This window comes from Embiotoca jacksoni, unplaced genomic scaffold (assembly GCF_022577435.1).
Source record: "Embiotoca jacksoni isolate LCO1_2020_lvr unplaced genomic scaffold, fEmbJac1.0.p SCAF_15, whole genome shotgun sequence".
In the NCBI taxonomy this organism is placed as follows: Eukaryota; Metazoa; Chordata; class Actinopteri; family Embiotocidae; genus Embiotoca; species Embiotoca jacksoni.
In genome coordinates, this window is record NW_027185285.1 from 2,561,497 (window position 1) to 2,575,031 (window position 13,535).

The 13,535-nt window shown below is 39.6% G+C and overlaps 1 protein-coding gene across 4 annotated transcripts; it reads left to right on the plus strand.

Moving 5' to 3' along the window:
* Positions 1–1,824: 1,824 nt before the first annotated feature.
* Positions 1,825–13,488, plus strand: unkl (unk like zinc finger). Of its 4 annotated transcripts, none has more exons than XM_069148777.1 (16): positions 1,825–1,889; positions 2,627–2,836; positions 5,554–5,730; positions 6,454–6,587; positions 6,700–6,835; positions 6,917–7,034; positions 7,683–7,767; positions 7,982–8,148; positions 8,576–8,764; positions 9,681–9,731; positions 9,851–10,028; positions 10,130–10,219; positions 10,318–10,554; positions 10,911–11,098; positions 11,210–11,467; positions 11,673–13,488. In XM_069148777.1, the coding sequence occupies exons 1-16, from the start codon at positions 1,825–1,827 to the stop codon at positions 11,826–11,828; spliced, it is 2,439 nt and encodes an 812-aa protein (XP_069004878.1). In that variant the 3' UTR covers positions 11,829–13,488. The 4 variants fall into 4 exon arrangements, with proteins under 4 accessions (XP_069004878.1, XP_069004879.1, XP_069004880.1 ...); XM_069148778.1 differs by having other exon boundaries at positions 7,982–8,139; XM_069148779.1 differs by lacking the exon at positions 8,576–8,764.
* The last annotated feature ends 47 nt before the right edge of the window (positions 13,489–13,535 follow it).

Consider the following 13,535-nt stretch of genomic DNA (forward strand, 5'->3'; position numbering starts at 1 on the left):
TTTGATGAGACAGAATAAATAAAACTGCTTTTGTCAATACAATAGTTCAAAATATCAATACAACAAATTCACTGTTGAACAAGAAGCTAAAATTCTATGTTGGGTAAAACAAAAAACAAAAATAAATACTTTGCATTTCCTCCTAATAAACAAGCGGACAAAGCATCCGGTACTATTTTTACCAAGCTAGATCACACTTTATTTTTAATCCATCCATTCACACTGAAACACATTATAAAATAATGTGAAATAGTACAGAAACTGATGTAAAAGCAGATGCACACGTCACATGTAGCCTGTCGTCTGTTGTACTTTTATTAAATGAGTTAGTAAACTGTTGTTTTAATTTAAAATCATAAAATACAAAATACAAACATGACCAAAGACAACAATACTGTCTCTCACAGAAAACCTGTGAGAGACATGTGGCTTCTCACGTCTCCTCCACTACACACGCCTTCAAAAAAGCTCTGATTTTATTTAAAGTGAGGTGTTCAAATATATTCATGTCTGATTCATGTTAATGTTTATTTAAAGACATTTCAATTTGTGGAAAAAAAAAATGTGAAAAATTATCTAATCAACCAAAACTTTCACGACCCCCTGCAGTACCCCTGTTGAAGACCTCTGCTATATACTCTATACTATATACTACATACTCTATACTCTATATCTAATTTTGGGTCACTTTTTGGACATGATTTTTTTTTTTTTATGAAAAAAAAAAAGTCTCTTTTGGACTTTCTTTTGTTTGAGTTTTGTATTGTTGTTTTAGTATGACTGAACCTGTGTGGCTTACCCTTAGAGGGACTTGCCTTAGGAGGTCTCACCCATGTGGCTTACTCTTAGAGGGACTGGCCTTAGGAGGTCTCACCCTCCGTGAACCACGTGGCTTTTACCCTCACAGGGATTTGCACTCCGTGAACCCGTGTGGCTTATTAAGGGGACTTGCTCTCAGTAAACCTTAAACCATGTATGATACCTGAGTGGGGCTCGAGGTCGTTTCCAGCCCGGAGTCGGCGTCGTAGACCGCTGGACTATCTTCGGCGCCGGAGGATGAGCAGGAGGAAGTGAGTTCACTCAGACTTGACTGACAGTCTGGTTAACTGTAAAAGATTCTACTTCACCAAGGTTGCTATTAATGGTTCAAATTCCACCTTGGCCTGTTGATGGTGATTAAACTTTTAGTGTGTTTGAAACGTTTGGAGAAATTGGAAAAGTTTTGCACACATTGCAGGAAGATATTTAATATCACTGCAGACCCCCTTGAAAACACGTATATCTACTATCCAAAGAATGTCTGCGGCAATTTTGGTCACATTTGAATGAATATTTGTGGATGGTGGAGTTATAGGTTGCAGTGAGCCAAAGATTTGTCATAATGCAGACCATCGCCTGGGAAGATTGGTGGCGCAGCGATGAGCACTCTTGCCTCTCGGCTGGAAGCCGGGAGAGACGGGTGTTACCAACTTTCATGAGTTTTTGAATATGATAAAGCCGCCAAAAATGCAGTTGTTTACGGAGAATCATAATAATCGCTTGGATAACAATAGGGCTTTCGAACCATCGGTGCTCGGGCTCTACTAAAAAACAACAACAACAAAAAACAACAATAAAGTGAATCAGAGAGTGGGTGTGTAATAAACCAGAAGACACAAACAGCCTGAGAAGTGTGTCCCAGTCTCGGTTTTGCAGCGCCACCCTCCTGCAGCCGTGTTTGGTGGTTTTGCAAAAAAGAGCGTGCCGGCGTGCAAAAAGCGGGACGTGCGTGCACTCGCGAGCAACAGATCCCGGCGCATGCGCAGTTCATTGTTTTGACTGAAAATGCCGTCGGTTTCGAAAACGGCGGCCAACGCGTCTCCTCAAACCGAGAAACCTACCCACTATACGTGAGTAAAGCCGCCGCGGAGCAACAACCGAAAATCGTCCGGTCGGCCGAAAACGCCGATCGCACGTTGCACGTCGGCGCGGGTTTTTGCATTTGTTGCATTCCTCAACTCTCGTGCGCGCGTTAGAAACGCGGTGCTTTTCCTGGCTTTGTGACTACCTAACGTAACACGGGCGAACGAGCGACTGGCTAACGACACCAGCGCTAATACGGCCAAAAAAAAACAAAAAACGCGGACGTCTTGGATCGCTTCGCCGGCAAACCAGCCATTATCGGGGTCGTCCGCGGCTGTTTGGCCGAGTTAAAGAGCGGTTTCGGGGTGAAATATCGACCATTACGCCGTCAACTCGGTCCGCTAAACGATTAGCCAGGAACTCGCTAACCCAAGCCCGCTTGTAAATAGCTCGGCCTTTATTTTGACTTCCCTCTCGCTACGCACATTTGCAGACGTACGCTCCGGGGCTTTGAATCGGCCTTACGACAAAACGCAGGCGCAGTTCGCGCCGAGAATACGCAGCTGACGTTAGTGACCCAAAAAAAAAAAAAAAAAAATACATAGTAGGCTACAAAAGCGCGAGCAGCGGAACACGACACACCTCTCTCTCTCTCTCAACTTTTTTTTTTTTTTTTCTTCTTCTTTCTTCGCTTCGTGAGGAGAAACCCATTTTAATTTTAAAGGCCGCTTCTTGACACTTACAGCCGGTTTGTTTTTCACCTCCCTCCCCTTCATTGTTGCAGATACTTGAAGGAGTTCAGGACAGAGCAGTGTCCGTTGTTCCTCCAGCACAAGTGCACGCAGCACAGACCCTTTACGTGCTTTCACTGGCACTTTCTGAACCAGCGACGGAGACGACCCATAAGGAGGAGAGACGGGACCTTTAACTACAGCCCCGACGTGTACTGCACGAAATACGACGAGACCACAGGCATTTGCCCAGATGGAGATGAGTAAGTCGTCGTCCCCTGTCCCCCCGTCCCCGTCCCCCCTCCACCCCAAACGTCTCGGTGCATGTCAGTGTTGTGATGCAGCTGCTGACAGATGTTTTAGGATGTGGACCGTTTGTAGTTTTAATGAACAGATGGTAAACGAAAGACATTTATTCAACGGGTCATTTCATTTTTCTGTCTTCCGTCAGCTGGCTTTAAATGACTTTTGGGCAGAATTGTTCGGCTATACTTTTTTTATTTATTTATTAAAACACGACTTCATATTGAGGGTAGCGAATCACCAGAAAGCCCTCGGTACAATATTATCACAATACAAAAGTCACAATATGATATTAAACCTGTTGCATAACATATGTTGCGATATATTGTGAATCATTACCACTTTTCAACTGCAGATTATTTGCAAATTCGGTTTAATCTAATAGAATACATATTTCAGTCTGGTCATCTCACTGCAATCACTTTGCAGCAAAGCACTGTTAAAAAAACTGTCAATACAAAATATTGTGATACTATTCTGTATTCATTTTTTTCCCACCCCGACTTCAAATGTAGTGACTTTTACATTGACCTTAACAAACTTTGCAAAACTAGAACTTTTTCTTTATGTCATGTCCAGTTAAAAGAGGTACTGCTGTCCATCTGTTCCGTAGCAATGACGCTGGCATTTTAAAAAAAAAATTACTATTACTATGTTTGTGCATTTTAAACTTTTTAAAAATTTTAAATTTCCCCAGCTTTCTGCAGCAACAGAAATTCAAGTACATAGGATGAGCTAGCTCTCTGTTTGATTGAATTGCAGGATGTGCACATCAGTCAAACTTTGCCTGAACTGATGTTATGAACTGTTATTAAATTATTTTCATTATTGATTGTTTTCTGAATTAATTCAATAGCTGTTTGGTCTAGAAATGGCAGAAAATAGTGAAAAATGTCAACCAGTGTTTCCTAAAGCCCAATATGTAGCCTTGATATGTCTTGTTTTGTCTCCAAAAACAGTCCCCAACCACACAACATATTGTGTTTATTATCGTGGACAACTAAAGGAACCAGAAAATATTTAGATTTAAAAAAGCTGAAATCAGAGAATTTCTGCATATTTAAAAAGAAGAAGAAAAAAAAAAGACAATTAATTCTGTTTCAAAATAATTTGCAATTATTTTTCTGTCAATCAACTAGTTGTTGCCGCTCTTATCTCACATTTCCTTTTTGTTGTTGCATGCAATTTCTATGTAGAGTATGTAACATTTCTTGTTGAACTGCTTGGTCAGCTCTGCTCTCCAGCATTACATTTAGTGACGCTTCTATTATTTTCAGATAATGACTTTGTAATATGACACACAGATGTTTTTGTCCCGAGCTTCATATTTTTCAAAATGTCAGTTTCCCATCGTGTCCTGTTTACAATAAGATGACAATTTTGTATTTTTCTTATATGTGACCACACAGCATCTTTTCTTTGGGGACCAATATTTTGTCCTTGGCCGTCACAGGGAAAACAGCTCCTAAACATTAAGCTGTGTTTTTTTTTAGAGGAGGTGAACATTTAAGGTTTGACTATCTGGTGGCACAGAAACCAGATACAAGAACTCTCAGAAGGGGTGGCAACGCCATTCCTATTTAATTTGAAGCAGGTAGCATAATAAAGGCAGCCGTCTGTCTGTGTGACAGGGAATTAAAAAATGATGGAGCAATTAATTGAGTGCCACATAGAAATGGAAAAAAAGAAATACAATTATTAATCTAATAGCAAATGAACAAGTGCAATCCTCACAATTCCTCCTCTCCTAATGGAAGCTATTTTTGTATGACCTTATGTGTTGCTATAGCAACTGTTGCTATTCGAGAAAGGAAAATTTGGTTTATTCAAGAGGTTTATTGGCCGTACGTTTCTTGAGGCATTGCTGGTGTATCAGCCCAACAGTCACAGTGGATCTTATTTGTAAGAATCAGTGCAACCATAAGAAATCCCTTGTTTGTATTAAATATCTAAAATCCTTGTGGTTTTATAATGAATTGCTTGGACAATGTTTTAAGTGCTTGCCAGTTTAATGCTTTTATTAATCAATCAATCCATCAAACTTCGTTATATAGCACTTTTCATACAGGCTAGGGCAGTTCAAAGGGCTTAACAGATGATTGACAGGCCAATTATAAGACAGACAGGTGTATAATTAAAAAAAGATCGCACAATTTAAGAACAATTAAAAACCTAAATAGAAAACGACATCAAAAAGACGATTTAAAAAACAATTCAAAAAGCAATTTGAGACCAATGCACGCAAGATAAAGATGATGAAAATAGAAATGATAGATTTTAAAGCTAAAATAACAGTAAGAGTAGTAAAACAGAGTGAAATGACATGGAAAAGATAAAAGCAGTAATAAAAAAAACCTAAATTAGTTGGCGTTAAATAGGATAAAAGTAATTAAAAGAAAGATATAATAGATATTAAAATGTGAATAGAAATAAATGGATAAATCATTTCATGTGTAACACCCTGCCTTAAAGTTGCTCTTACAATAATATTTAGCGCTTGAAGAAGGATGATACAATTCGAAAAACATACATTATTTATTCTGTTATATTTTGGGCATATTTGAGGTTTGCACTGCACTTTTTGTTTTTTATTTAATGCCAAGTCATTTTTGTGTGGATAAACTGATGAAATATTTATGTTACGTATAAATAATATGTTGTATCTTTGTTTCCTCAGCTGTCCTTATTTACACCGGACCACTGGTGACACAGAGCGCAAGTACCATCTACGATATTACAAGACGGGAACTTGTATCCACGAGACGGATGCTCGAGGGCATTGTGTGAAGAATGGCCTCCACTGTGCTTTTGCTCACGGGCCACATGATCTCCGACCTCCAGTCTATGATATCAGGTGACACGCAAAGCAAATAGTGGCCTCTCGTATCTCTGCCAAACTTTTCAGTCAATCCTTCACAATGCGATGAACAAATCGACCGATGTAGACACACATTAAAGCCCGACAGCACAGAGTAGCTGTATTATATGGGTTTGTACTGAATCTTTGTTTTGTACAGTGGTTTTCAGGGCTTGGCTCAATGCACTTCTAAAAAAAATAAAAATAATCATAAACACCTAAAACTAGGTTAACAAGTTGTATTAGCTCAAAGCATGGGTGAGGTTAGCTCGCATCAGCTGATACAGACTATTTTAAAGGCTTTATGGAGCAAAGTGTGAACACAATGAAGCCCTCAAAAGTATCTTTCTATTTTCATAATATTTGACATTATGTAAATGATGTATTAATTATATGCTTATGCTGTTACACTGGCCTGTAACTAATGTTACTACATCTTATATTGCAGGTAGTCCAGGATGAGATATCTATGGTCTTTTCTGTAGATGATTTTAAAGATTTAAATTGAGAGAAATAATGTTAGACTTGGTTGTAACTTGGTTTTGATGGGTTCTGTGAGGGGTGGCCGAGAGGCATTTCTTCTTCACGCTCTATAAAATTCTTTTCAATAACAAGCATTCACAGTTTCCCTTAACAAGATGTTAAGTTCAAGGGTGTTTTTCTGTTCTTTTGCTTTTCAAGGAACATAGAAATAATCGGCTAAATTATTTTGATCAACAGAGAGATCCAAGCACAAGAGGCCCTCCAAAATGGACAGCTGGGATCTGGGGAAGGTATTCCTGATTTGCAGCCTGGTGTATTAGCCAGCCAAGCTATGATTGAGAAAACTCTGACCGAAGACCCCCGATGGCAAGGTGAGTAACACTCACTTAAATTGTGATTTTCTTCATTTTCTGCCCCCCCCCGAACCCCTCCCAAAAAAGAAGGAAAAGAGATGATATTAATACTGAGTCCCTCTATTTGTAGATACCAACTTTGTTTTAGCCAATTATAAAACAGATCAGTGTACTAAGCCCCCAAGACTATGCAGACAGGGCTACGCCTGCCCCCACTATCACAACAGTAGAGATCGAAGGCGAAATCCACGGAAGTTCAAGTACAGGTGAGCTGCGATTCAAGTTGACGTTCAGATAGGAAGTTGTGTATGTGCGGAGTGTTAAATGTTTTCACTCTGTGAATTCAGGTCAACTCCTTGCCCCAATGTGAAACACGGCGATGAATGGGGAGAGCCCTCAAAGTGCGACAGTGGAGACAGCTGCCAGTATTGTCACTCTCGCACCGAACAGCAGTTTCACCCAGAGGTGAGTGAAATTTGTTTACTCGCAGTCCAAAACTATTCAACCTCCTTAAAGTGCAAGACATTGTACAGTGACCACACATGAGCTGAAGCCACGGTAAACAGTCAAGGAAAAAAGTTTGATTAAATGTATTTCAGTGATTTAAAAAAAACAACAACACTTACTTATAAGTACTAAAGATTAAAACAATCTTCTTCAGAAAGGCCGATAAGAAAAATGATTCAACCCTCACAGTCAGTATTTAATAATATTATCCGTTGACCTTTATGCACCTTGCACCAGCCAGTCCCAGTTCAGTCTCATCACGCCACAAAACAGACTGTCACGACTCTACCGGCCTATAGATGATTTTTCTTCTAAAAGCAAGTGGACTTTTACATGTCTTATGGTCAAGAATAGAGTGCTGCAACAAGTTTCTGGGCATCAAGTCCATGCTTATAGTCTGTATTATACGATATAGTCTGTATCTCACTTAGCTCCTACAAATGCAAGTTATAAAACATGTTTTTTTTTTATATATCAACGGGAAACCTTTTAACATGTGAACCCTTACATACTCGCAGGATTCAATCATCTTCTCATTGATGACATCGTAATGTCGCTGATGTCGCACTGTGGTCAAAAGTTTTTATTTGTTTTTATTTCTCCAAGATCTACAAATCTACCAAATGCAATGATATGCGACAAACTGGATACTGTCCCAGAGGACCATTTTGTGCATTTGCACATGTAGAAAGTAAGTGAAAGTGTGTTTTGACATTATGTATCTTGATAAAGGATTTTAAAAAGACGCAAGAACATTTTTTTTTTATTTTTCAAAGTAAGCACGGTTAACTTTCTGATTGATTTGAAAATAGTCACCGGTGATGTTACTGTTATTGGATGCCCTGTGGTTGTTTACGTGTTACCCAAGCTATATGGAGACTTGATATTGATTTGGATCCTTTCAGGAATTCCCTCGACAGAAGAGACCATGAGCTCATTGCTAACAGCGATACAGTCGAGTTCGCAGTCCCAGCTGGGCTCTCAGCAGTATTCAGAGTGTCCAGTCACTGAGTGGAACAGTGGAGGAAACTCCACCAGCAGCGCAACCAGTAGCAACGGACAAGTAGGAAGCGTATGTTGTCTTTTGTTTCTTAGTGTGTCAATGGAAATGCATTCTGTCGGATATCAACAGCAGTCAAATTTCTTTCAATGTAATGTTTTGTATTTGCTTAAGTCAATTCCGCTGATGCATAGCTGCCATTTACTTGTCGACATGTTTACCATGCTCTCACTGTTTGTGTGTTTAGTTTATACATTTACATGTCATTATTGCTATTTTCTTTGACTTTTCCCACATGTCATGACTATGTTGTTCTAAAAGAAGGGAGGCAATTTTCTTATCGCAAGCTGTATTTAGAAGGATAATTCATTCAAAAGAGCTAGTCTTCATATTTTGTCTGACAGGATTCTCATAATCCACCCGGGATAATGTTCTTTTTAAACTTTGTTATTTTTTTGATCATCATTTTATTAAGATCATGTGCACTTCTCTTTCTCAGGTTTCATGTTCTAATAGCTCAACTGTAACGCCAAGCTCAGGAAGCGACAGTTTGTTATCCCCAGTGGGATCCATCAGCAGGCCCAAACCCTTAACTAATAGTAGTTTATGTTCAGAGTCCACCACATCCAGTGTCTCATCTCTGACGTCTAACTATCCTAAAGCTCCGGGCTTTGAACGAGAGGATCAGGTACACAGTCTGCTCTCTTCAGATTTAGGAAGAATAAAACACATAAACAACGCAGGGCTTTAATGTACTGTATCACTGGCAATTATTTTTGTGTCATTGTTGATTTATGTCTCGTTCAATTTTTGCCATGTCATTTTAATTTTATCACTTCGAGCCATTATTTTCATGAATTCCACTATTTTTTAGGTCATTTCATGTGTTTCATAATTGCTGTGAAATAGTGCAGATTTCGTATTTGTAGCACTGCACACTGTATCTCTGAATTATGAAACTGCGATTGTCGTGGTGGTGAGATTATTCTTTTGATGAGAGTTCTTAAAATATGAAGCGTCTATGAAGTATTGAGCAGTTTCTACTGGAGAGCTTTGAATTTCTCATTTTCTCAGTCGTTGGGGATGAATTAATAATTGATGTTGCATTTTCTCTATCCGAGAGGCCCAGTCTTATGATGAGCCTGACTAAAAAAAAAATATATATATATATATATATTCACACCGCTCACGTAGCCAAGAGTATTTTCTAAGAATTCCCCTCAGGTTGATTTAACTGCTTTCTGATGTTGTAATTACAGAAGAACGGCGCCCACTCACAGTTAAATGTGACTCATTCATTCAGGGTGTACTGCAGGCAGAGGGGAGTCACATGATCAGTTTTTACACACCTTTGATGCTGATTGGATGTCTTCCAGCAGAAAAGTTAGCACGTAAATCATCACAATAACAGGCGCTACTAGAAATGAGTCGCTTCGGAGTCTGCCACATCACAGTTAGTTCTGTCAGGGATAATGGTTAAAGCAAAAGTCTTTCATTTTCTCATCCTGCGGCTAGGTGTAGTATAAAGATGCCTGTTAAATGAAAGGGGCTGTGTGGCTATAAGGCTTGTTCCTGAAATGTCTGTGTCATTTGATTGTTTGTAGATTAAGAACAAGGGACACGTGGATCAAAAATTGATGGACCAAGAAAAACAGGTTTGCATTTAAATGCATCACTTCATGCCGATGATATGACTTCATTTATTTATTTCATTAGAAAACCTGTAATTAACAACCTGGAGAATTTTAACACCTTTCTCTGCTTTCCCTTTTAGACACATAATACTGTATTCTCTGCGGTGAACCCTTTGGCATCAAGCTTTACCTCCAGTATAACGTCAAGCTTGGCCTCCAGTATTGGCTCAGATAGTTCTTCACCCACCACCTTATCAACGATGAATGCAAAAGCCACTCCTTTCTATCCGGGGAGCAACACAGTGGAGTCTGTCATAGGTACGTGCACGTGAAAGCACAGCCAAACAGCTTGAGCTCATGGCTTCCACTTGGTTTTTTGTTTTTAAAATGTCAATGAGATTTATTTGGCCTCCCATCAGGATCTGCGCTGGACCTCAACTTTAGTGACATCAATGTTGCATCTCTTGACAAGGAGTTAGAGGAGCAAGATAACAGCATAGGACTGGCAAGTAAGGGCACCCAGTTTGTTAAAAGCAGTTGATCACAAGTGGTCTCGTCATTGTTTGCACATTTTTAATGCAACAGATGCGCGTGCTCTGTCCTTCAGGTCAAAGAGTGCTGGGTGGATCGGCTCCCGTTAACATTCCCGGCTCCCTGGCACGATCGTCCTCTTTTAATTCCTCGTCATCCCTCTCCACCTCCCCGCTGAGCTCCCTCTCTCAGTCGCTGTCGCAGTCCCTGCTGTCTGCGACGATATCTCAGCAAAATCAACCTTCAAACATGTTGGCCAAGCAGGAGCACGGCCTCCTGGGAACACCCACCTCCTCCTCCCAGAATTCTCTGGGTAAGCCAACAGCATTCAGACGTTTTCCCCGTAGTGAGCTGGAAAGCATTCGCTTAACAGTGGATTTTACTTCCCTCGGCTTTTCTTAAATATTAATCCAGCTCCTTATGTGGGCGTAAAGCTCAGAAGTATGACCAGTAGAGTAAGACTGTGTAAGAAACAATTTCTGCCCAATGAAACAACCAAGTGTAACAAAGACATTTTTGTACCTAAATCACTACTATCACTTAGAAATTCTAAAAACAATTTAGGTTTTATTAAAAAATATTTTTTCAATTATCAGACGGTTTAAAGTTCCACGACTAACTAATTTCTCTTTGTGCTCGGTCTTTATTTTTGACACGTTGCTCACCTAGGCTTGAATGGAGGAGCTAGCAACATCTGGGACTTTGTCAGTGGCAGCTTCTCACCAAGTCCATCCCCAGTTTTCAGCAGCCTAACCTCCACAACCAGCAGCGCTGATCTGGCGCGCCTTTTTAGAGAGCTGGACGAGGCCAAGAGGAAGATCAAACAGTGGGAGGAGGCCTGGCATCAGGTCAAACAAGTCAGTGCTCTTAATGAACTCTAATCGCACGATTTACCCTTACATTGATCCTTTTTTTTTTCTTTCTTTCTTTTTTTTTTTTTTAATCGCAACGCTCTCCTTTGTCTCCAGGCCTGTGAAGCTTGCCAGAAAGACGCCCATGAAGCAAAGGAGCAAGCAAAAACGTCCGACGCGGAGCGGCAGCTGGCAGAACAGAAATGGGAAGAGACAGAGCGCAAGCTGAAAGAGCTCCAGGGGGACTTTGATGTGCTTTGTCGCACACCTGGAACACCTCTGCTACGTAGCTACGGAGAGCTGGACCAGCTCCCCTTGTCAAAGCTACACTCCATCCAGACTCAGCTGCGTAATGACCTAGACCTTATAGACGGGGTAAGAAAGCCCAGATCACACACAGCATTTCATTAGTAGCATCTGCGTAGTTTAAAAAAACAACAACAACAACAACAACAAAAAAAGTTTTATCAGACTATAATTCAGATCCATGTTTGTCATCAAGCATGCTTATTTGAAAAGTCTGCATGCACCGTGTTTCCCTAAGTTGCAGCTGATATACACTCTTTTCTTCCCCCAACAGGTAATATATCAGCTTCAGTCAAAGAAATGTATAGTTTGCCAAAAGCATGATCGTTGCATTGTTCTGCAGCCTTGCCAACATTATGTATTATGTGAGAACTGTGCACCTAGTAAAACAGAATGTCCCTACTGTAGAACAAAGATATTGAAGTGGTGATGTACAATAACTCGAGGTACTATTTAAAGATTAGCCCTTTTGAAAAACTACTAATAGATATTCCATTTTTCTAAACAGAAATGTCTGTTTCGTACCGTGATTGAATTACTTTAGGATAAAATGGTGTTTGACTGACACAACAAATAGTATTATAAATCAGATTGCATAGAAGGGATTCAATCATTATAGGTTTTGCTCATTTTATGTCCGCGTTACGTCGGTCAACCAAATTGCTTTCTGTGAAAACCATGCAATTAAATTAGAATGTTTTCCCAATCGAAATGCAAATATGCACCACCCACCTTACATATTGCTCTTGTGGTAAATATAAAAAATAGAGTGTAAAATATGCAAACGATAAACTTGGTTGAAAGCTCAGTACACGAAGAGATTAATGAGTGTGAGTTTGTATTTCTTTCCCCATGTTTATACTCTACTGCACCTGGGTATTAGTGTGGGTAAATCTGGGATCTCCTGTGGCGCCGTCTTCTCAATTTGATGCATTTAAAGTTGCCCCTGAGCAAATTTAAAGGCATTTCAAACCCAACTTTTCATAAGTGTGCGTAAAGCTCATAAAAAGTTTTTGTGAATCTGTTTCTTTCACACCAACTTTATTCAGTCTTAAATTTTGAATGTTATATCAGGTTTTAAAAATATCCCTGGTCACAACCCCATTCCCATTTTTCAGGAATTAAAAAAACAAAAACAAGATGAAAGAGTAACCCCTGTCGCCGACTAATCTTAATAGCAGAATATCAAAATAAAATGTTCTGCTTTTGTGGATCAAAACAGTCCCACACTATAACCCAGGCACTCAGACAAGGCCTTTGTTGGTATTTTACCATAACAGCCAGTGCTATAGACATTTCAGGATGGTTGATCTTAAATGTTTGAAACATACTGCCAGAAAATGCTGAATTTACTCAAAACATAATCTGGTGATGTTCAACATGAAATGGGCAAAACTCAAAGCAGAGTTTTCTTTAATTAAAGAGGAATACATTAAAGTCAAAGGCTTTATTTGTGAGCAAATCAACAAAACGGACATCTAGACACCTTATTGTGACATATTTAGAGGAGCAGTTTGTAGGATTTAGTGGCCTCTAGTGGTGAGGTTCTATATTGCAGTATAAACCCCCCCCCCCCCCCCCACCCCCCCCCACCCTCCCGCCTCACTCTCTCTTTCCAAGCCTGTAGGAGAATCTTCATATACTCTCCATAATCAGTGTTTGGTTTGTTCTGGGCTGCTGTAGAAACATGGCACCTATATATGAAGGGCTCATTCTAACATAGTAAAAACGCTTAGTTTCAGATGATTATACACTACTGAAAATATTATGAATATATTTTCCTTTTCTGCCAATACTTCTTCCTAAATCGTACACACTTGTCTCTGAATTCAGAATCATGTATTTTGTATAAGCCTTATTAGTCTGGAGTTTAGAGGGGGGGAAAAAAGTATTGCACAACAGTTGAAACTTTATACACAGATTTGTAAAAAAAAAAAAAAAAATGCTTCACATCCATTGAGGTATTAGTGCTAATTTTAAATCTGCAGCAGTGAATCAGACAAACCAAGGAAAGATGTGAATGCTGTAAATTTGCAGTGTTCCTCTTTAAGTAAAGTCAATTTTTTTTTTAACCAACCCCCCCCCCCCCCCCCCCCCCCCCAAAAAAAAAATTAAAAAAAATACAAATAAAAACAAT

Coding starts and splice junctions, on each gene's coding strand:
- unkl (XM_069148777.1), top strand. CDS start 1,825: ATGCCGTCGGTTTCGAAAACGGCGGCCAACGCGTCTCCTCAAACCGAG. Junction 7,035..7,682: donor AACAGCAGTTTCACCCAGAG/GTGAGTGAAATT, acceptor TATTTCTCCAAG/ATCTACAAATCTACCAAATG. Junction 11,468..11,672: donor ACCTAGACCTTATAGACGGG/GTAAGAAAGCCC, acceptor TTCCCCCAACAG/GTAATATATCAGCTTCAGTC.